At 38.8% G+C, this 22,505-nt stretch overlaps 1 protein-coding gene across 2 annotated transcripts in view; it reads left to right on the forward strand.

The window, feature by feature from the left end:
* The window catches only part of LOC118425288 (synaptotagmin-6-like), a 33,245-nt gene extending 14,970 nt beyond the window's left edge, over nt 1-18,275 (forward strand). Inside the window, exons 3-10 of one of the 2 annotated variants that reach the window (XM_035834092.1) lie at nt 2,616-2,700; nt 8,610-8,648; nt 8,989-9,100; nt 11,561-11,612; nt 12,092-12,231; nt 13,172-13,292; nt 17,383-17,554; nt 18,044-18,275. In XM_035834092.1, coding sequence (XP_035689985.1) covers nt 2,616-2,700; nt 8,610-8,648; nt 8,989-9,100; nt 11,561-11,612; nt 12,092-12,231; nt 13,172-13,292; nt 17,383-17,554; nt 18,044-18,191 — 869 coding nt within the window. In that variant the 3' untranslated portion in view covers nt 18,192-18,275. The remainder of the gene's footprint in view (nt 1-2,615; nt 2,701-8,609; nt 8,649-8,988; nt 9,101-11,560; nt 11,613-12,091; nt 12,232-13,171; nt 13,293-17,382; nt 17,555-18,043) is intronic. The other variant, XM_035834093.1, reaches the window with a different exon arrangement.
* The last annotated feature ends 4,230 nt before the right edge of the window (nt 18,276-22,505 follow it).

Here is a 22,505-nt window from a genome sequence, read left to right on the forward strand (position 1 = left end):
TTCAACGTTCGCTATTCTTGGGAAAACTTTAAATTCTACTTACCTTTCACAAGGGAATAACGGCGTTGATGGATTTGAAATTCAATTTCCAACGGCTTAAAGTATTACAGGTAAAGTAGAGTGGAGTTGCAATCTTTAATACTTAACGGGAAAGTATTGTAGACAAGGCGCAGTCTTCGATCTATATATCACTGGAGCATACCCAAGTGGTTCAACACACCTTAAGTTGGCTGGATGTCTGTACATACGTTTTACTGATGCCGGTCTTTGTTTTCACCATCAGTATGCTTGAGTAAATGGCTGCATGTCTACTCTTCTTATGTAATCGTGTTAGTTATAAAGGTCATATGTTAATTCAATAGAGAAAATCGCGGCATTTAGTGACATAAGGAAACGGGCTGCATATAGTTCCAAAACAAACGTCACAAAAAACAACACATACAAATCACATATCATCCATGCAGTCTTGTATTGTGCTGACCAAAGCATGCGGAAGCACAAACAAACAAATAAATAAATGAACAAACACATGCACATGAACACACATACGCAAAGGATACAATACCTCCTTCGCGACGACAAAAAGCTGTTGTAGATTTGTGATAAATGGGTACAATGTATGTTCGTGTGCGTGGTAGAACATGCAGAAAGGCAACTTAACTTTAACTATAATACATGCCAATCACTACTGTACAATATTATCAATAAGGCAAATGAAAGGCAGGTAGGCAGGCAAATGCCACATCTGCTCTGCTGCTAAATACAGATCTTTTCTGTGTGTCGAATCAACCTTCGCTGTGTTTGGAGCGTCCATAAAAAAGCTGCATGAAAGCGTATGGTACTATGGCAGGTGTTGACGCTTCGGGGTGGGAGAGGGCTGAATGTTGACCCAAGGTCAACCAAGATCTACCGCCTTATGCTGCTAGACTGAAATACTGGTATATTCAGATGTTTTATGACGAACGTTGACATGTGTCCCACCCGATAAGGTTATGAGAGCCGTTTTCAGCATTGGTCGGTGAGGTTGATATGGGTGCAAGCCGGTCTTCATATACCTTCGCTGTCGAAACTTTATACACAAGGATTTATTGTACGTCGTTCCCTTTATGAGCTGTTAGATCAATATGTGAATAGGTATGAAAAGTGCTTCAATAAATCAACATACACTAATATAAACTAGGAATTATCGTTGAATTTTCAAACATCTGCTTTGGAAAAGCAGTGTATTGTATTACGGCCTTTCAGAATTGTATGTCGGAAAAGTATTTGACGAATTTGCCAGCTTTGAATTAGCCCACCCGAGGTCAGTTAAGAAAATAGACCCTATACATCATGAAGCAGTAGAGCGGTCAGTCTGTATCGGAGGGATACATGACGGATTGCTTCTCTATTTAGTGGAAGAGTGCATGCATTTTAAATGGAGTAAAATTAATTTGATCAAATTTGGGATGTGTGGATGGTTGTATTTTAAAAGAGCACTATTGCAGTGGAGGCGTAACAAATGTTCTTTTTATTTCATGGTGATGGAAAACAAATATGTAATGGACTTTATTTATCAAAATCCAAATTAAGTGTCAACTAAGAACTCGTAACATCATTTATCATTAAATCACTTCAAAGGCACTTATGAAAGCAACAGTTGAGGTTATTTCTTCATATGATGAGCCTAATCTACTTAACCTAGTGATATCAGTGTGCGACATAATGCCAGGCGTGTTGAATCCTTTCGATTTTTTGTGTTTCTTTTCGTTTTTTTCGCCGTAGAAAAAAATACATTAAATGTGATAAAAGTAATTCTTAGAAATAAGTTATTTGTCAAAACGCATATTTTGTTTTGGAAAATATTCGACGCAAAAATCATTTAAACTAAAGCATTCTGGCAGAGACTGTTGTTTATTACCATCGGCAACTTTACAACCCGTTCCCGTAAGGACGAACCTGTTTGCAGACAGCACTAATAGCAAAGCTTAAAATTGGCCCCGACATTGTCACTTTCGTTCAAATGAGTCGTAAAGCGCCGCTCAAGGTAACAATGATAGATAAAAGCCGAGAAATCGGCATCGAACGTTGCTGTACGTATTGTCTTTACCTAGCTTGCACAGTGTTATTGAATGTTACCATCTTACGGCCATAACCCGTAAAATCTTATCCGCAAAATTGTCGTTCGCTTTAAATGAGAACCTCTATATTGGCATTGATGTAGGTCAAAGAAAAGTCAATGTAAGGGAAAATAGTAGAGGCACTTATTTTGTTATAGCCCTGCTTTCTATTCATAGAGCAATTCGCTGGGGTTATTCAATCCGCTCGTTCCAAGTTCAAAGTCAAACGTCGTTAAATGGAGCAATTTACAATTGTAATGAATATATCTTCGTGTCGAATACGTCATGACTGTAACGCTCATCGCAGCGGATAACTGATTACTCCCAGAGCATAGCTTCGGTTTCCCGAGTCAATCTGAAGACACCCTTCCGTATCTAGTGGACAAAAACCTAGTCTCCTCCAGAACGTCTTTTAAGGAGAACATTATTTCAAGTCCAGTGAGCTTAGTGGTCGCTCTTTCAAGGCTCGTAGAATACTGATCGTGTAGTTCAAGTTCACCTTTGTTTTGTTGGCAGATGCAAAGTTTCATTCACTGTCTGTGTCTGAAGAAGAGTTTGATGATGCGAGAATACGGAGGAGAGAGAAAAGAGCAGGAGACCGGTGAGTCTTTTCATCTTCCTGTTATTCCCTCTTTTTTGCTAAGCCAGAGACCTACTAAAGCTGTAAAATGTGTTTTTCTTAATCAATACATTATATTACATTATATATACACATTAAAGCATAATTTATTTCCGTGAAATGCTTGCGTTAATAATTTTTTACCTTTTGTTGCATTTTGAAAAGAAATTTACGACGTGAAAAGGACACAAATCATAAAATAGATAAATAAATAAAACATATCAAACTGATACAAATATGTATGAAAGGAAAAAGAATCTGAATACATATTAAGTATACGTAGAATAAATTAAAACAAAAGCTTTTACCTGACAACAGTTAATATGAGAATAAACAAATGATCTAAAACGAATGCAAAATATAAAGATTCCTGATCATCAGACAACTACTTTCTATCTATGGAATGCAAACGTTTATCATTAATTCTGTTCTGTTAAGTAAACTAATTACCCTTGAAGCATGAAATCAAAACGCTGGTAATCGACTGCATCTTGAAATCTTTTGCTGCGAACAGTTCAGAAGTACCGTCTCAAAATCTCGTGGAATCTCCACAAACAGCTTCAGACATGGTCGCGAGTTTCAACGACATACCTGATAAGCAGGGACTTCTGAATTTATTGGTAATCAGAACTAGGTGACATCTAATTAACCACTTGTCACGGTCTAATCATCCTGTCTACCTGACATGCCGCCATGTCTGTACAATCACAAGTTAAATCTTCAATTTGTCTGAAGTGCAATCCCAAGTGGAAAGGTGATTGAGTGTTTTGACGTTATCTTGAAGATAAGAGAATCTCCCTATCGTGGAAGTGAAGGGCATATAAGATAAGTCGTTCCTTCGTGCATTTTCCGTCTCAAATGATTACGCTACTGGCTGCAAAGTAACAGTACATGTTTGCACCAGGTAGGTCTTCATATTTCGTCAGATGAGATGCTTGGTATTATCACAGTAGGTATCCTTACTTGAACTAAAACATACAGTTAACAAGAACGACACAGCCCTGCATTGCTAATACATTTGCATTTTCAGACAATCTTGGGTGCTCTTAAAATAGACGGTCGTTTATCTTATGGAGCAATTAAAATTTGCACTTTTCAGTAAGCTGTTCTTATCTTTCTATAAATAATTAATGTACAAATATACTTCAGTAAATTACTTACGAATCTTAAAGTGTAATCAAAACATTTTCCTGTCATGTTTGCTTGTAAATGCCATTCATTAATCTGAAGCCTACATTAAAGTCATCTTGTGCGTTTATCAACTTGCTCGTTTGAGGGAATAGACCGTCATTAGATATGTATGAAAAACTTTCTTGTCACAGCCATTAATATCTGTGACTGTGACTAATGTACAATCTGAAATAGACAATGACCCCTCTTTAGAGCAGGTGGTACATTCTACTGACATTTTCGCCTGCTAAAAGGGGTTATTTAAAGGATAAGGCAGCTTACTATATTGGTAATGCCCATAATGATTTTACTATTCCCATGCGTACATTCTTGCACGATGGGTTAGTTTATAATAAACATCCCTTGTGACCACAGGAATGCAACTAAAGCCTAGGAACAAGTGTTGTGTTTTGGATAAAGGTCCCGAATAATTTAGGGTCGTTAGGAAGGGATTCCCTTCTCTTCTTTTAGGTTTTGACCAAAGTGTTCTAACAAATACAATTCAACAAAGTTACCAAAGTATAAAAAGTGAAGTGATACATGTACAACAAAAGTACAATGTTCACAACTCATTCTTACATTAACTATTCTAGGTTCTGATCTAACATTAACAATGTGAAATTGAGGAAGTCTGCTTTGACATTTGTCACATTTCTTATTATAGGACTAATAGAATATTGCTATTCAAAACCGCTGGGTATTTCCGACAACTTAGAATTAGCTCAGTCACAAGATCATCATTGCTATACATATATATATATATATATATATATATATATATATATATATATATATATATATATATAATTTTCCAATGGACTTGGTGATGAAAGCTTATGACACATCTCAAACGGAATTAATTTGTGGCAGAGAAGGAAAGCTTTATCTTGTTGGTGGCAGCTTTAAGTACAAATATTACATATTAGATTTATCTCTTATCATAGTGATGTATTATATCATTTATTTCGTCTGCACTTACTAAATGTAAGCAATGTAAATGTATTGCAATGAGTAACTATTTGCCAAACCGTACATCCGCCTAGTGAATAGCTTGACTGAACTTCTGTCAAACTCAGAAGATTTCGAGTTGTGAAGAAGACAAAAATTCTCCTCCACACAGCTTATATCAAGAGTTGGTTCTACAAAGTGTCAAGTAAAGAAATTAGTATAGTCGATTTCAAATTCTAAGATCATCCCAAGATCTGACAAAAGTCACGAAATGACCTTGAAGATTGCGACTTATAGACAGAGACGATCCATAACCTATAAATCTGAATATATAATACTGTATAGGGATATTAATATTCATCATCGAGCGTCACGTTCTATCACTGTGCCTCTGTCGACCGTTAAGTCTATATGATTGATCGCAAGTGCAGACAGAAAAATCAATTTCCTCATCTAGCTCTGTGATTAGATCTAAATACCAAGAATGAATGACCTCACTTTACCAGGGAAAGCATAGCCTCTAAAAGTATTAATCCAAATGAATTGGTAGCAATCACTCATTCGTCAAACAAGCTTGAATGGGGGAAAACTAGGCTGTCTAGAAAATAGGGCAATTAATATTGGAACCGAAATCGTCGTGTGGTCACGGTCGTCGTACGTAGTCGCACAATCCTATGTCGTAGGACTCTCAAGCAGGCTCTAACAGAACCAACCACTGACAAGGATCTTAGCCGTTTTTTAAACAAGACAGACCGCACAACCATGATGCGACAATATAGTGTATTCGAATACAATTCAATATCTAAAACATTATAAAAACGGAGATTTACTGTACTGCCAGGCGTTTCGAGTGACATCCGTCACTCTTCTTCAGCGTCATTCTTCATTAGCGTCACAGCGTCGTTATATAGTGACACTGAAGAAGAGTGATGGATGTCACTTGAAACGTCCGGAAGTAAAGCTTTGTTGTAAGTAAAGCTTTTTTGTTGAGATTGAACTTTATTTGAATGTTGTTAGCCGCCTGGATGTCCAACTTTCATAAATTTGAAAATATAGTGTACTTTAGATTTACATTTTTATGAATTTTGTTGCACTACGTAGGTGTCAGAAATATCAGTGAAAGATAGGTGGAATATCTGTGGACAGTACTATCATTATGTAGGTGTCAGGAATATTTGAAAAGGCAGAAAGAACTATTACTGTGGACCTAGATGAGGACTGAAATCTCGTAACCTTTGCTCGATGTTTCTTCTATGACATACTTCTTGAATTGTTTTGATAGTTTTCTCCCTCATGATACGGAATAATGTATAACAATGTCAATTCTGGACTTGACGGTAGTCCATCTCCAACCCCCCAAATGACCTCTTACAAGTGTAGCGACCTGGAACATCGTTTTGGAAGTCAGAAAGGACGGTTGGGAAGTAAGCGTAGGAAACATCGTCTTAATGCCAGCTTGAGATGGGGTCAGATAAAAGTCGCTTTCTTGACATCGAAGAAGTATTTGTTCAGATACAACCGTGGCGTAACACACCAGCTTCACAGGCACGCTGCGCGGCAGCAGCTGGCATATTACACTAAACGACTTACCATACCTAAAGCTATGTAATAAGGATGGGTCTACTATGTACTTGATCACAAGGAATTCCACCCAGTGATAGTTTTAGGAAAGGAGTATTTAAACACATTATTCATTGGTTGCAAACTTTGGTACTTGAAGGCATTACTATGTCTCGTTCTTGTGTCACTAGTTGGTACATAGTCTGGATTTCATTTTTTTTCTTTTTTTACTGCCGGCAGCTAAGAATGAAGCCTTATATTAAGATCCGTCGACAACAACGATTCCAATTGTATGCCTCTTCACCGCAAAGTTGAACTGACAGAAAGGTTGCAACGCCCACGTTTCTTTCCTTCCAGAGGCCAGACGCCGTTGGAATGTGTGGGTGGCCATGTTTCTCCTAAAATAGGCTCATTTGGTGGACACTAGTGTGATGTGCGTCAGAGAAAACGTGGGTGGGAAGGTAATACGCGTTGTTGAACTGCAACGTAGTCCCGACTGAATTCAAATTACACTTACATCATCTATTATCGCTGTACGTGGGTTTAAAAAGGCTCACAAAATATTACCATCAGGAATAGTCAAGGGACGATGCATTTGTTGCATACTAGAAAATTACATACAAAAAAGGTAGAATAGCAAAAGCTAATCCCCTCCTAGAGTAAAGCTGTCCACGAACACTTAAATATGCAGACAAAAATATAACCTTCCTGGCGAAGGTGGTAAGTAACCTAACACGTCAGTATCATAATCCATTTCAAATAAGGTTAAGATGTATGTAATCTCGGGGGGTAACGTTAATGAGTCACGTCACAGTAAGATTGCAGTTGTTCCATCATTAAGTACTCATAAGTACTCACACACGTACTTCGTATAAGGGGTATTTCACTGCACTTAAAGCACCGGTGCGGCACTGCGGGGTTCGTTCACTTCGGCACTGTTGTGTTATTTTCGTCGTTCTTTAAATAACATAGATATTGCATAATACGTGACTTAGAAACAACAGGCAATACGTGTTGTTGAACTGCAACTTAGAAACAACATAAACAAAAAGTAAGAAAAGCTGTTCCTTATCTCTGAAATTCGATGAGTATCTTTTGAACCCGCAGTGCCGCACCAGTGCCCCAGGTACAGTGAGATGCCACCTTATCCCATACATATTGCTGTTACAAGATGTGGTGTTCTTATTCCTTTGGTGTGCATCATATTTCCTTGATAATTTCAAACCAGCCTGCTTGGTACATCCGTTGATAATGACCTCCGCTGCTCGCGAGACATTGTCCATGTGTCGATGTCTCGTTTTAAAAGCATTACAAAGTTCCGGACGCCATTGCGGTCGCACTTATCTACGTCAATGTTCAATTACGAGCCAACTCAGGAAACCACCGATGGGACGGCAAATGACGTGCTTCCCGGTTACCATGGCAACCTGACCCTTGAGGAAGACACTATGGCACAGTCATTTAGAGATAATGTGCTATGATGGTCTCACATGCGTTTTGAGAGAGATAACTCGCAATTTTTCAGGTAGTTTGAGGTAGTTGTGTGTGCGGTCTTAAAATGAAACAAGAATCATAATTCTGAATATGAAACTTTTTCAGAGAAGGCGGCTTTGAATACTAGCCTCGGATTACCTTTTGTGCGCAAAATGCATCTAATAAAAGTTTAACTTAAATGCCAGCAACAATCTACATTAAAATAAGTTGTCATATAAAACGTTCGAGATTAAGAAATCTGAAAGATCCTTGGCACCCTCACGACGAGATGATAACGAAAGGATAAGACAACGATTACATGACAGAACGTATTTCACGCTTTTAAAGCATTTACAGTTAAAGTATTCTAGTTCTGTTTGGTCATTTTCCTTTGCGAAGTTTTGTTCGCTTAATTTTTGTCAGTATGTCATAATCGTCACTCAATGCTATTGTACTCTTATAGCCTCCACAACATGCAATTATTGTCACTAGATTATTTCTTTATTCGCCAATAAAAAAGAAAAGATATCATCAACATAAATTTTACAATCAATGATTCTTTTATGGCTGATTGTGTAAGATTCACTGGTATCAATAGTCTCTTGCATATAACAATATGTGTGATAATATCTTATCACATCATCTAAATTGCTAACTAGTATTATGTATTGAAAAATGTTTAAATTTCATGTTTAAGCTACGATTGATTTATCAAAATTATGTATATTTTTTTAACAAAGTGGAAGATTCCATCGCATTGATGAGGAAGACGAATTCGGGTAATCCGGTAGCATTATTATCATAACTTCAACTTTACTTTGATTATCATCATGTCTTTTTCTTTGATTTCTTTTCTTACTTTGTATTCGCACATTTCGTACTTCATATTATGTATATTGTAAATTTACAGATGCGTCTTGGTTATTCTATGATTTAAATTGCTTTCAATAAACCTTTAAAGCCTAGTTATTTTTTGATAATTTGAATTTGGTTGGCTGCTTTCAAAACTCTTTTAATCCATCACGTACGCAGTTAGATGTTGCCTAGCTATTGCATGTAGTTTTGATATGTGCCGTTATTACATAGGGATTACATGTACTAATGATGTTGACATATCAGGGGACTGAAGCGGCAAGCTCGTCAGGAGTCCATGGGGGGTCTCGCCGATGACGACTTCTCCCCTACCTCGTCTCCCTTCGGGTCCAACGATTCCGTGGAAGGTGTCAGATTCGTGAGTACGCCCATACAGATTAAAGATTCAGCTTGGCCCACTTTCAGCATTCTGTCTAGTAGGGCTTGTCATAGCGGCCTGCGATCCGTCCTTCTCGCTACATAAGTGCTGGACAGCCGTCAGCCAATCAGATACTCCCAATGCTGTTTGAGGGAAAGCTGTCAGCCAATTACATAGCCTCTTGACCGTAAGAGGCGACGTGATTGGCTGGCAAATTCACTGCAAACAACTAGGAGGAGAGTATCCGGGCAATTGACAGTGCGAGAAGGACAGATGCTTGTATGTCAAGGTCGGTCGTTGTCAAAACGTACAAGCGGCGGATCTTCCATAAGAGAATAAGGTTAAGATAAGATAAGTTTAAGATTACCCATAGGAAATATCTTTATAGCTCATAAGATCATGGGATGTTGCAGGTCATAAGTCTAAACAGCTCCCCTTTTGCATCAAATAAGATGGCATTATTAGGTGTGATCTCCACCTATGCAAATGGTTATTGACTAATTTTGGGTAGTTTGCTTAGACAGTAGTAAAGTAGCCGTGACCGTAGTATCAGAGATGAAACCTGTTAGATAATTGTAAAAGTGATGACAATATGGAAACCATGAGTGTATTTAAGTGATACCAGTATATCAAAAGTGTCCCCTTAACTACACCAGTGTCCTTCTATTTTGAAAATTTAGCCATCTTGTTTTTTTACACCTACTCTGCTATTTTTGTCCTACCTCACTATGTGTGCAGATGCAGTTATCCATAAACTTAACTTGCTGTGGCCTTTTAGCGAATAGCTAGTGACGTGCTACTTTGAGACAATCCTCCGAAATGGCCGCATCTCATTCAGCTGGCTTCATTATCACACCTTGATCGTGTAATAGAGAGCATTTGTAATAGAGAGCTTTCCAGATTTCAAAGTTGAAGTTTGCCACATTGACCTATAAAGATGTAAATCATTATGCATGCGTAATTCCAGTCTCCTACTATATCTAAAAGTTGACCCGCCTAAAAGCAGATACTCGAGCAATTGGAGATGATTTTGGAAAATCGTATCCAGTTTCCCGAATAACTACTTTTTGGCGTATCTTGTTACCTGGATGTCTAACCTTCATCAACGTAAAAGTTGACCCGGTTTATTTTTACAATGAACATGTCTTCGTAGTCGTCCAGATTCTTAATAATAGGTCGTCGTCTGACATACATTCTTGCCTGCAATTAACACGTTACAGACACGATACGATTAATATTCAGTGAAGGCAAAGATGGGAGGCTGTATTATAGTCACAATACGTGACGTCTTCGATCGATGAGACGAAGATGTGACGTCATCAAAACAACGCATGTTCAACCAGTCAATATGAGAGATGATCTATCGTTTCGGCCCTTGGACGTTTTGGCATTGGCTGATTCTTCAATTACGGCTCCCTGCCATTTTTATAGACATCTTAATTAAATCGATACTCTTAGTGACAAAGCTGAGGTAGCCAAATTGAAAGTATACGTATCAAGCTAGGTTTGACTATGATTTACAACATGGGACTCATGTACATACAATTTTTCGACTAAGCAGGTCCAGTCAGCTGAGGACCCGTCGCTTCTTCATGCAGATCGACACGTCACTAGGTTAAGCGAATCAAAACGTCCGATGCGATTATGACGTTTCCCGTATCCATAGCGACGCTAGAGCGTCTGATTTTCCCATGATGTTTGAAGCAATTCTGCCACAAAATGTAACGCAAATGACATGATGTCATTGACGTAGTCACCGGAGACTAGAGTCATAAGAAACAGCACCCTCTTATTTGATATCATCTAGAAATACATCATCATTTACAACGCTTTGAGGGATTGGCAGGTTAGATAAGGCCATCCAGGGTTCTCTTGAAGAAATGAGCCATGTTAATCTATATAGGTGGGTGTTAGTAATGAGAGCGCAGTATCGGGAACCAGATTCTTTGTAAGATTGGCATTCCTGACGACCCCGCGGAACTGTTAATGGTGTTTCATTCTTCGTAAGATCGCCGCTATAGCTCAGTAAGTATAAGATAAAGTACCCCCAGTGTCTATGGTATAATCATGGTAATCGGACTCTTTCTAAGATCGCCGTAATAGCTCACCAGGCATACATCAGGTAGTGGCAAAAGAAACACGCTTCAACTGTTACAAAGGTCAATACGTTGTTACTTGTTTAAGACTTAAAAAGTAAAATGAACCGCCATCCTATAAGTGTTATGTAGAATTTGACATATCTAGACATATCTAGATATTATTTCATCACCATTGCGTTGGAATGATGGGATCTTAAAACACAACCAACACTTCGATACCTCCTGGGCCTCATCAGAACTTAGATAGGGCTATACCACTCCTTTCCGCAGGGTGTTGTTGTGTTTAAAAACCTGATATTCACATGGTTCACCAACATAATGGACTCACTTCATTCCATAGTCTTTTTTTCGTCTTTTGTAGGAGGAAGTGACGAGACCAGTGAGGCGAAGGCCGTCATCTGGAACAGGCGGAGGCAAGGCGTTCTTCTTTAAAGACGTTTTTTTCTTCGTTATTTTGTATGTGTGCTTTAATGGTAGGTTTGTTACAAAGCACTAGGTTCCACACTGCATGGTCTGAAACAGAGCTTTAAAGAATAAAAAATGAAAAGCTTCAGCAACCAAATCAGTCAACACATTTACAGACAATATTCACTGAGCAGAGACGGCGGGCGGTATAGACTTCTTGACATTTTTAACAAGCTACTGAAGTCACGTGTCTGCTAGGTGATTGGTTACTTAAATTCTGCTTAAGGTTTCAGTTAGACATTCTAAAATTTGAGGCAATTTTTTGTATAGGAATTAAGTTTTAGCTTTGTACGCTATCCAACCTCATATATTGAAAAATTTCGTTCAAAAGTTTAAGGTGCTCTGAATAAATAATCGAATTTTACGACGATTTGTGCTTTCTTTGGTTCTAGATGAGAACAGAGACGTTGTTTTATACTAAATACAGGTTCTCTGCGTCGTTGGAGCTCAGAAAAAGCAAGGAGAAGGTCCAGTGCTGTTTCCGAAGTTCCAGAAGAGAACTCCGCTAATGGAAGACGGATAACACGCCGTCGATCATTAGCGGCGAGAGCGACCATAGACCTCGGGGTGCGTGCACTGCGTTTTGTTGTTGCATTAGCGCTAGTAGATCCGAGGGCATATCATCTAGGACGAAAAGGAATGCATTAAGCCTTTGAACATAAGGTGGAGAGGTCATTTTATGCAGTATGTCTTTAAACTATTTTGTCTATGATGCTTCACGTAATAGCTGGTCGCCTTAACATTACTGATATATGATGCATATCTGTGGCATGAAGGTGAAGAGAACTATCTATGGTGTTGATATCATGATAAACTGCTTCTCTGTTAGCACTCAGCATTCATCAGTTAAAGGTTACGGTAGTTGAACACACAATCTTACCAGTGAACTAGCCTCCTGTTATGTATTATCTGTCCTTGCACAGCTATGAGACTCTATTAGCCTAGGGCTAAAGAAGCGGACACGTGTATGTGCGCCGCATGGTGTGGAAAGGATTTGATAGCTCCTCATGGAAAGGATTTGATAGCTCCTCATGCATCTTTGACAACGTCAGATTACTTGTTGTAGCTCGCAAAAATCACACTTGTAAATTTACCAGTCTCGATAGACGCATTTATTTTGTCTTTCTAAACATTCCTGTTGTAGTATGTGTGTTGAGATGTATTCAGTGATATTCTTCAATATTAAAGGATTTTCATATATGACGAAAAAGAACTGCAAACGCTGCAACGGTACTTCTACTTATCCTCAGTATAGCTGGATCTAATACTAGGTGGCACTGTAGCAAAATGACCGCGGCTCTAAACGTGGTTAGCCTTGAACATGCATTTCCACTTATCACGGTTAATGGTAATACGTAAAATTACAAACCGCAGTCATCTTGCTATAGCGCCATCTAGCGGCGAGAAGTTGATCAGAGCATTGGTCAGCATTGGCCTAAAGAAGGAAGCAGAAGGCCTGTTTTTACTTGGTGTTCCAACAACTTATTTTTCTCTACTTCCTTAACAGTGTAAGGAAGACGTGAGCGAGGTTATGTTCTCCATGGGATACCACCCAAATGCCGGTCAACTCACGGTCACCATCATCAAGGCACGAAATCTCGCGAGAGTTGGGTCGGACAATCCTCCAGGTGAGATACCCATTTTGCGACACATTTTGTGACAGCAAAAAATGAGTAACATATTTGCAGACGACTAGACTAAGGCTGGATCTAATTTACATTTCCTTCCTCAGTAGAACTGGATGTCTTGCATGGGCTAGGTTTATGTGTTCACCTTTGAAAAATTTGAATAGAGTAGCTAAAACTTTTACGTTGCAAGCTGAGGGGAATTGTTTTATGACTTTAACAAATTTGTTATATTTTGATCCATTCTTCATTGGGCGCTGTGGTTTTATTTCAGAATGGGTGAATTTTAGAGTAGTTCGTTTTGGGACAATACTTTTTGCGCTGGATTGATTTCGGAACAGTCAATTTCTGTATGGTCTGGGATGGGAGTAAAATATGCCGCATTTGCTCGCAAATATTTCCTAACTCTACAGCGAACCATTTGATTCAGATTCTTTTAGACTGTTGAACAAATCTGGCGTCACGATGAGATTATGGCCGCTAGCTTTAAACTTACAGACTCTTTCAAGAACTTCATCAGTCAGTACTTACAGCATGCTCCTTATAGATTATTTTTGCTATCAGTTGTCACAGTCTGGTGTGTGGTTGGGGGTGGGGGGGTGTGTCTAAGCCGCCTTACCACAGGTCCTAATAACATATCCTACAGGCTTCCGGATCCCCTTCATTGCGTTTGGGAGTGGATCAGGTCAAGTAAAGATAAAACCTAGTCCATTTGTTTGCACTCCTCACGGTGTACTACAGTACGTGCCAGGAATGTAGAAGAGACCCCTAGCGTACCACACGGTACCACATTTGTAGATAGAGAACCCCGTAACCCCGTAAAAGGCTTTAAGTATGTGAGTAAGTTGTGACATAGCCAGAAGGCCTGCTTTTAATTCACCAACGACGCGTGCCTGACGTGGAATAAAACACAAGATGTTTAGAGTATAATGGTATGAAGATTTTTCTGAATTTGATTACTATACAATTCTATTTCTAAAGCTAGAAAGCATATATAGGAACTAACACACAAGGCATATAATTTTGGCATAATAGAATAGAAGAACAATACAAAGGATGTAGTGTTAATTTGTCAGTTGTTTTAATGCGTAAGAAAATGGAGCAAACATATGCCATAAACGGTAGTAATAACACAATAAATCAGGCATTTTCAATCAATCTTTATGACCTTCCCATAATAACTCCACTTGACTCACTCCGTAGCCTGAAACTACATGTGTTCTTTACCAATTGATGAGCTGCAGACTTCATTTATCATGAATGGAAACACATCGATCATAACGTGCTGACCTTGTGCGTGGCACACATCTGCATCCTTCAGCACACGGGCGCCAGGGTATTGATCTATACTCTAATGCGTCCCAAATCACCACGCAACTTGACCGCGATAACCCTCCATTTGTCGGAGATGAAATGATTGCGTTTAGCTTGGCACTGAACTTGGCCATGTGGTAAGCTGAAAATCGTGCCCATGTTGTCGAACACATCGCTATAGTATTTCATCTACTTGATCCAGGGGTCATTCAGTGTGCGTATGCCTTGTATACGGTTGATCGGTCACCAGTCCCCCAGAGGCCTGCAGCCTGGGTTTCCGCGGGACTTTAAGCTTTTAGTCCTGTCTGGCCAATTTAGGGGGTCTGATGGAACGGTTTCGCTTGGGGGTATGCTAGTTCTGAAGTCGACGACTTGGCCTGTGTTGGCCCTTGGGTAACAGTCTGGATAGGGAATAACAACAGTTGAACGAACAAAATGTATGCTACCTCCATCTTAAGGGCAAATGAGGTTTTATATTAGATGTTTGGAAAACTAGTTACTTAAGCCTTTATGTCTTCATGTTTTCCATTCACCATTGGTTGTAACGCGGTTTCAATGCCTTATTTCAGATATCTGGTATATGATATCATTATTGACGTTTTTATGATATAGGCATTATAGGCCGCGGAACAAAAACAACGTGTCACTGTTGGCTATAAAATTTCCCTATTTTTTGGGGGGGGGGGGATTTCAATCTTGGCCAGAAGACAGGGAATTTACCAATCACTTGACTTAAAGAAGATTATCTACGTTGTTAATACGAGACGAAGTTATTTAGTACAATACACAGGGGAACAGACTACGTTAATGTAATGAAATTACCACAGATCGATTTTCACAAATGGCCTCGGTACCATGAGTGGTAAAGAATAGGCATCTCAAAGTTCATTTCACTTCGTCAAGGGACAGGGAGTCGAAGTGCCGAGGAGTGAACTTAAAGTGTAGTAATATAATGAATAATAACCTTTTTAATAAGGGTCAGTTTGAAATCGTCTTCTTGTATTAGATATCAGTTTGATGAATTGTTAAAGGCTACATATCGACATGTAAAAATGTATCTTTGTACCTTTTTACGAAGCTATGTTGACTGAAAGACCAATATATAATCATGTAATCCATATGTAGCAGAATCGATTATATAATAGTGTAATTCATGTTTCAGACCGATATATAATCAAATTTAGTTCCCTAATGTGGTGTACGGACGACGGCTCCCAATTCTACCAGCCTTCTGCATTTTTCTAAATACTGTTTAAAGATTTCTTAGTTCGAACCTCGCTCGAGTACGTAAGAGGTACACCTGTCCTTTCGAGTGGGAACGTAAACCCATTGTAAGAAACGTCAGGCATCGACTCAGATGTCTAACTTCGAAGCTTAGGAGTAAATCGAAGAGTATGGCTGGCCCGATGTGGCCAGATACACGAACTGTAATCTAACATTACATAGCGAATCTGCATTGCACCACTAGACTATAAGCTCCCTTGGTACACCACCGTTAAAGATGACTACTTTATCTTTACGTTTACGCTACATACGCCCCGCTGGCAAAATATGTTCATCTCCCGGAACATCGAGGTTCAGCATTACGAGTCAGGATTTGTGGACCACTGCTGTAGTAATTCACAAACGGGTCGGTTTGAAAACTGCGACCCCCAGCCACCACCAGCTGCTACCCATTATTTTCAATTGATTCTCCATTTCTTAACTTAAACCTTTGTCTGAAATGATGGGTTTTTCCACGTCTTTGCCAAATCGACCCGTCTCAGTGTATAGTGAGGTCGCTCGATCATGCGAATGGGACACTGCAGCGATTTGTTATGTACGTATGTGTCCAGAATGTGTCTGAAGGTCCTCACTAAAGTAAGACAAAATAATCACTATAATTGGTGTTGAAATTATACTGTAGTTAGGTTTTCATCGACCATCTTGTACATATCACAGCTAGTAGTGCACTTTGTGATTGTCGGAAGAATTGCCAGGATTTCAGTTCATCCAAGGCGGGACAACATTCGCCAAACGATAGCTGTACGCGATCCGTTGGAAACTTGGAGGCGGACAGGGATTAGCACCCCTGCCCTTGAGGAGCTAGGCTCCCCAGCTCTTATCACCCACACATTCACACAAACATAAAGCTCAAAAGTAAAAAGCGACCACCACCAAACCAAAAGACCCTTGTCCGCGTCCGGAGTCTTCAGCTTTATGAAGTTGGACGTGCACATGAAGAAGAAGAACTTAGCAGTTAGCTGCCCTGTAACGGTACTGTAAACCGATAACGTAAATTCTTGGCGATTGTTGTTTCTATCTGTGACATAAACCCCGTCGGAAGTTCAACAAAGAAAACAATTGTAACGGGAAGAGGGGAATCTAATATTGCGGCAGAATAGGTTTCTCTCTATGTGTCAACTGTATGAATATAGCTGAGGCTTTCACTGGATTGTCTAATAATCAAACATAACAGTCACTGGCTGTGATTCAATGGTCTTTATATAGTCGTAGCGAGTCAGCTTTCCGTCTATGCATGAACTCTTCCATTTTCTTGTGTTTGATCATTTTAAACTTCTTTGGCTTCACAGCTTCAGCAAACAGAATGAACTGAAAAACTATGTAGACTTGTATGCAAAGATGATCATGTACAGAAGGCCAACATTGTGTCACGAAACAACTCCAATGAAGATTGTACAAAAGAGTCTTTCAACCACCATTTTCACTGTCGATGAATCTGCGACTGTGAAATATTCAATATACAATTTCTTCATAAGATTTTCCCGCCATATCGCAGATACATACATCAGAGTGGCCCTGATGTGCGAGAGCAGAAAGATCGGCAGGAAAAAGACGTCTGTCCAGAACGGCGAACCTAACCCGACCTACAACGAGTCCTTCCATTTCGACGTGGCAGAAGACGACATGAAGGGAGTTTTCTTGTCACTGGTTGTGGAGGATTCCGGGGGGTGAGTGCTGTATACATTTGTCACAATAGTCGTCCATAAATGAAGTCCCTAATTCAACACTTGTGAACAGATGTACTTGTGAATGATAACATTACGTCATAAAATAACTTTTTTTAAAGTCACGTCACTTTTATCATGTCGTATTATATCATATAATACTATATTATACCATATCAAATTTCATCATATAATGTCATGATGTATAATACAATTCTGTAGCAAAGCAAAAGTAAATTAAAACGTTACTTTGTCATATATACACGTATCACATAATGTCATATTATATCATATAATACTTTTTAAATACCAAATACAAAGCACAGGTTCCCAGTTAATCGGCTGGGCTTTCGTATTACTAGTAACTTGTCATGTCTTTGCCGACATACCATTTATCATATTCCCCAAGGGAATGAACCTGTATATACATATCATATGTCTCTTCAGAACGCCGAACTGGTTTTAGATCCCTTTTACTCTGACTTCCCCCAGCCCTACACTAGGTAAATGTGAGGTCGGCCCGTGGACGGACCAATGGAACGAGATGATGGAGAAGCCCCGGAAACCCGTCACCAGATGGTGCCAGCTGAAGGAAGTGACGTCAGACAGGCGGAGGAGCAGTGAAGACCAGGATCAGTGACTCATCTACTCACGTGTACAGCTTTTACATTGTGGTTAGAGACACTTTTCACGGACCCATTGTATGCTGGGAGACCCAGGGTAGTATGGGGTAAGCAAAGGGGGTAAACAGCAATATCACCTTGACCACCGCACCATACAGAGTTGCGATACTGTTGCGGTAATGATGTTGTCATGGTAATTACTACTTTGTTGTTTGCCCCAGAGATACCCATAATGTGCATCGTCTACCAGCATGCAATGGGATACAAGAAAAGGCTTATGGTCTGCGGTGCAGTCACTGCACGCTGTTTACAACTCTCTTAAAAACTATAATTACAGCCAAAAGACACAGATGTTGATATTAGTCTATATATAATATGCCAATACGGTAAGATGTGTGTAGATATGTATAGTTGTTGTCTTTTCAGATCAAGATTTTCATGTATGTTATACGTTAAGATAGTCCACAGTTACGTCCGTAGGCTTGTCAGTAACTTATAAGTAAAGCCACATTGAATTAATTTTATGGATGAAATCCTCTGGAGACCCCAAAGGCTAATACGCGATGGCGAAAAGTAAACTCCAACAGTAAGAATGCTGCTAATCCACAAGACTAAATAACCAGCTTTTTTTCCCAGTCTCGGTTTGTCTTACCTCCAGTAAGACTGTAAGACGTCTCCATTTCAATATCTTAGCTTATTGCCATTCTTGAGTGGGGCACTTCAGAGGGGAACAAGGGCACTGTGGACCCATGCCCTGACGATGTGCCCCCTTACCATGGAGAGCAGATCCTCTGGTAAGCATATTGTTCTGATTGCTATTGGGTCACACGTGGCCACAGGCGAAAATCTATGCGCGCGCGAATGCCATCCATAAAATAAAGTCAGCGTGGTCTAAAGAAGAAGGCTTGTAAGTAGACATTTATATTTATCAAAGTGCCAATAGTAGATTATCTATAACTGTAACAGTTACGTATGTAGTGGCCTTTTTGCAAAATATGTAATGATACGACTTCTACCATTGTCAAATTCTTAAAAGCTTTGGAAAGTCTTTATGTAACAATGATGTAGAAACGTAGTAAGATTTTTGGGTGCATTTGCAAGTCAGGCAAAGCCATTATAAGGCACTGATGTACTGATGGACATTGTGATGAAAGTATGTAAAGAAGGGAGATGTGATATAAATAGTTTTTTTTCTTTAGATCACGGCTAGAAATTAGTATAAAATTTTCACGTGATTAAAAACTTTTTATAAATCCTAACAAGTTTGGTTCCTGTAACAAGGTATTAAAACAATGAAACTAAAAGGTTTTATAAAAAAAAATCATGTAAGGCATACACCTTACTACTCAAGTCATCAAGGTTGTAGAAAAATCTTTCCGAACCCGGCAGCATATAAATTCATTCATTGAACATTCAATTTGTTCATAGTAATGAAGTCATGTGTAAATCCTAACTGAAAGTCGCAAAGGCTTGCAAGGAAACGATTAGATTTAACGTTATGTGCCAAAGTAAACAGTGCAACCGCGCCATCTGGCATATCCGATTATAATTGCACCTAGGGATGGCGTCTGCCACGACTCATTATCCTATTTTCAGGCTTTGTTTTGTGCTAAGCCTTCTTGATGTTAATCGAACCTTAAATTGAATTTATTTTATTTCTAGTCTTCTATGATATTTGAGAGTTTCTTTTTAACTAATATGTACAACGAGTTTGTTTTCAGACAAATTTTATCTAATTGAGCCACTTGTGTATGTTGTATGCTGAATGTTGAATAAACCAAACGTTTTGCAATATATCAGACGTTTACACCGACGATAATAATTATGTCAACAGTCTCAACCACAAACTATACCAACTCATTGTTGGAATATAATGTCATGTAGGAATGCTGCTATGTGATTGGTCAAAAAGTCGTCTTTCGGTGCCTTGAATATACCACACGTCCCTACGTTGAATACACCATGAATTCATCAATGACAGTTTTTAAGCATACTTCTTAGATGTGCTGCATGCTGGATTTGAAGCAGTGAGCAGTCTTTGACAATGTGCTGATTGGGTATTAGTTACATGCTGTCAGAAACTGTATTTACTATGTACAAATTCGCATGTTAACTTGTGATGTTTGAAACAATATTCTAGTATGATAATCTTGTCCGAGTGAATGTACTTTAATATCTCTGTAGGTATTTGTATCTTTGTACTGTACTGACCAGATGAACACAATATAAGGCACCTAGATGGTTAATATCTCTATATATAATACTACTGTGTATGCGTATTATTATGCTCGATGAATTTAAATTTACGATGCTACAACGTATATATCATGACAATTTTTCGTTCATTCTTGTTTTGTTTTGTTTTCCGTGAATAACTTCATCAGGTTGGAAGACCACTAAGGTTTTTTTCTTTATATCCGAGATGTATATACAATCACATCATCTGTAATTGTATATAACGTTACCTGAATAAAGAGTACTGTTATCCTGAATATGTCGATGAGGCTTAGACATCCAGGTAATAAAACAAGTATTAAAGTTACGCAAGCAACTGAATATTCGATAATTGCTTTGGCAACCGTTATCTTATATATACCTTGTAATGTATTGTTTTGTTTTGAATACTAGGTCATTATTCTTGTACCACTGTGTAACTATAAAACTGCCAAACGTTTCACTGACAGACTACATGTATGTACATGGATTGTAGGTTCCCTTTGTAAGCTTTTTAGTGCAAATATTAAACCATTTCGTAACATACTATTATCTCTTCATATCCTTGTGAATGGCATATCATTTGCATCCTCCTACGCAGGGACATCCAACAGCCAAACTGCCTGTCTGGATGTACCCTGTTCTTTCAACCGCCACTCTTAGTTCCTGACCGCCCTGCTTATAAATATTAATGAGGTTACCGTTATACATGCGAGACAGCTTTTGAAAACGGAAGGCCTATTCTCTGATTGGCTGACAGCTGGTTTAAGGGGGAACGTCCACAGGAACTAAGGCTGACGGTTGAAAGAGCAGGGCACATCCAGGCAGGCAGTTTGGCTGTTGGATGTCCCTGCGTAGGAGGGCGATCATTTGGAGCTTAAACATTTCATAATTTGGAAATGCAAGTAAATTTTTCAAAACAATACATTTAAATAATGTTTTACCGCCTAGTATTGTGCTGTTCTCTATTTTGTCGGTATTGAAGCATAGAACACGTCATTCAACCACACAGCTATACTTTTGTGTACCGAAAACATGTAGGCAGTTTGCCCTTGATGTGGGGTCTGTTGGAAATGCAATTTAAATCATATCAGTTACATATAAAAAAGAGACACTGAAGTTACCAGTACAGTAAATACCAAACTGGTCCAGTTTCGGAAAGATAATAGAAAATGTTTAGGATAAGCACGTCATACCCTACAGCGTTGTACATTTTGGTAACTTGGTAACTGCACAAGCACCCCACTGGGTATCAGCAGTTATAAAGGTCAGCAGTTTATCTGCCTATAATATCATAAAAATGACATAAAGCTTGTCTGCAAGACGTTTAGATAAGAATCGCCGAGAAGAGTAAGCCCAGTGCGACCATGCCCCTTGTAAGATAAGACAAAAGGCCTTACGAGGCCTTACCTAATTTGGTAGATCTCACTTTGCACGGCAATAACACAATAGAGTCAACCTATTGGACATGGAATGGCACCATGCTTTTGATGTATAGTGTAAAAACAAGTAAAGACTGCTTAGGGACACATTCACATAGAACAATACCCGTATAGCCACCTATCATACATGAAAAGTAAGTAATTCAGCACTAAGGACATGTTATCATTGAGTTACAGTTAGCAACAAAATCATAACTTTTGACTTATGATGTCATGATAAAGTTTATTTTCTTAGTCTTGAAACTACTGATAAAAGTTAAATATTGTTTCATGTATTCGCACAACAGTACTTTTTTATAAACTTTTTCGTTTACTTTATTCTAGAATTAAATTCTTGAAATACATGTTTATTTTGTTCACATTTGCCGCAATGCAAATGAGATAAAACCACAAATGTCCATTACAACTCAATTGACTAATAGATTTTAACAAAAATGTCCACTGTGCATGACGTTTCTTATGTGAGAACTATATAATCATACAGCGTACAGAAAGGTGCGCCAAATCAATAGAAAAACGCAAGAGCTACCAGTCTACGAAAAGTTCACATTGCATTTAAGAACAGAATATATCAAAACAAGAGGGTCTGCTGCTGTACCATGGTATCATAAAATTTCACTAGACGATACATAATCGACTTTCTCTTTTTTTACAAACAGGTACAGACATATCAAA

The sequence above is a fragment of the Branchiostoma floridae genome, chromosome 11, assembly GCF_000003815.2.
Source record: "Branchiostoma floridae strain S238N-H82 chromosome 11, Bfl_VNyyK, whole genome shotgun sequence".
NCBI lineage: Eukaryota > Metazoa > Chordata > Leptocardii > Amphioxiformes > Branchiostomatidae > Branchiostoma > Branchiostoma floridae.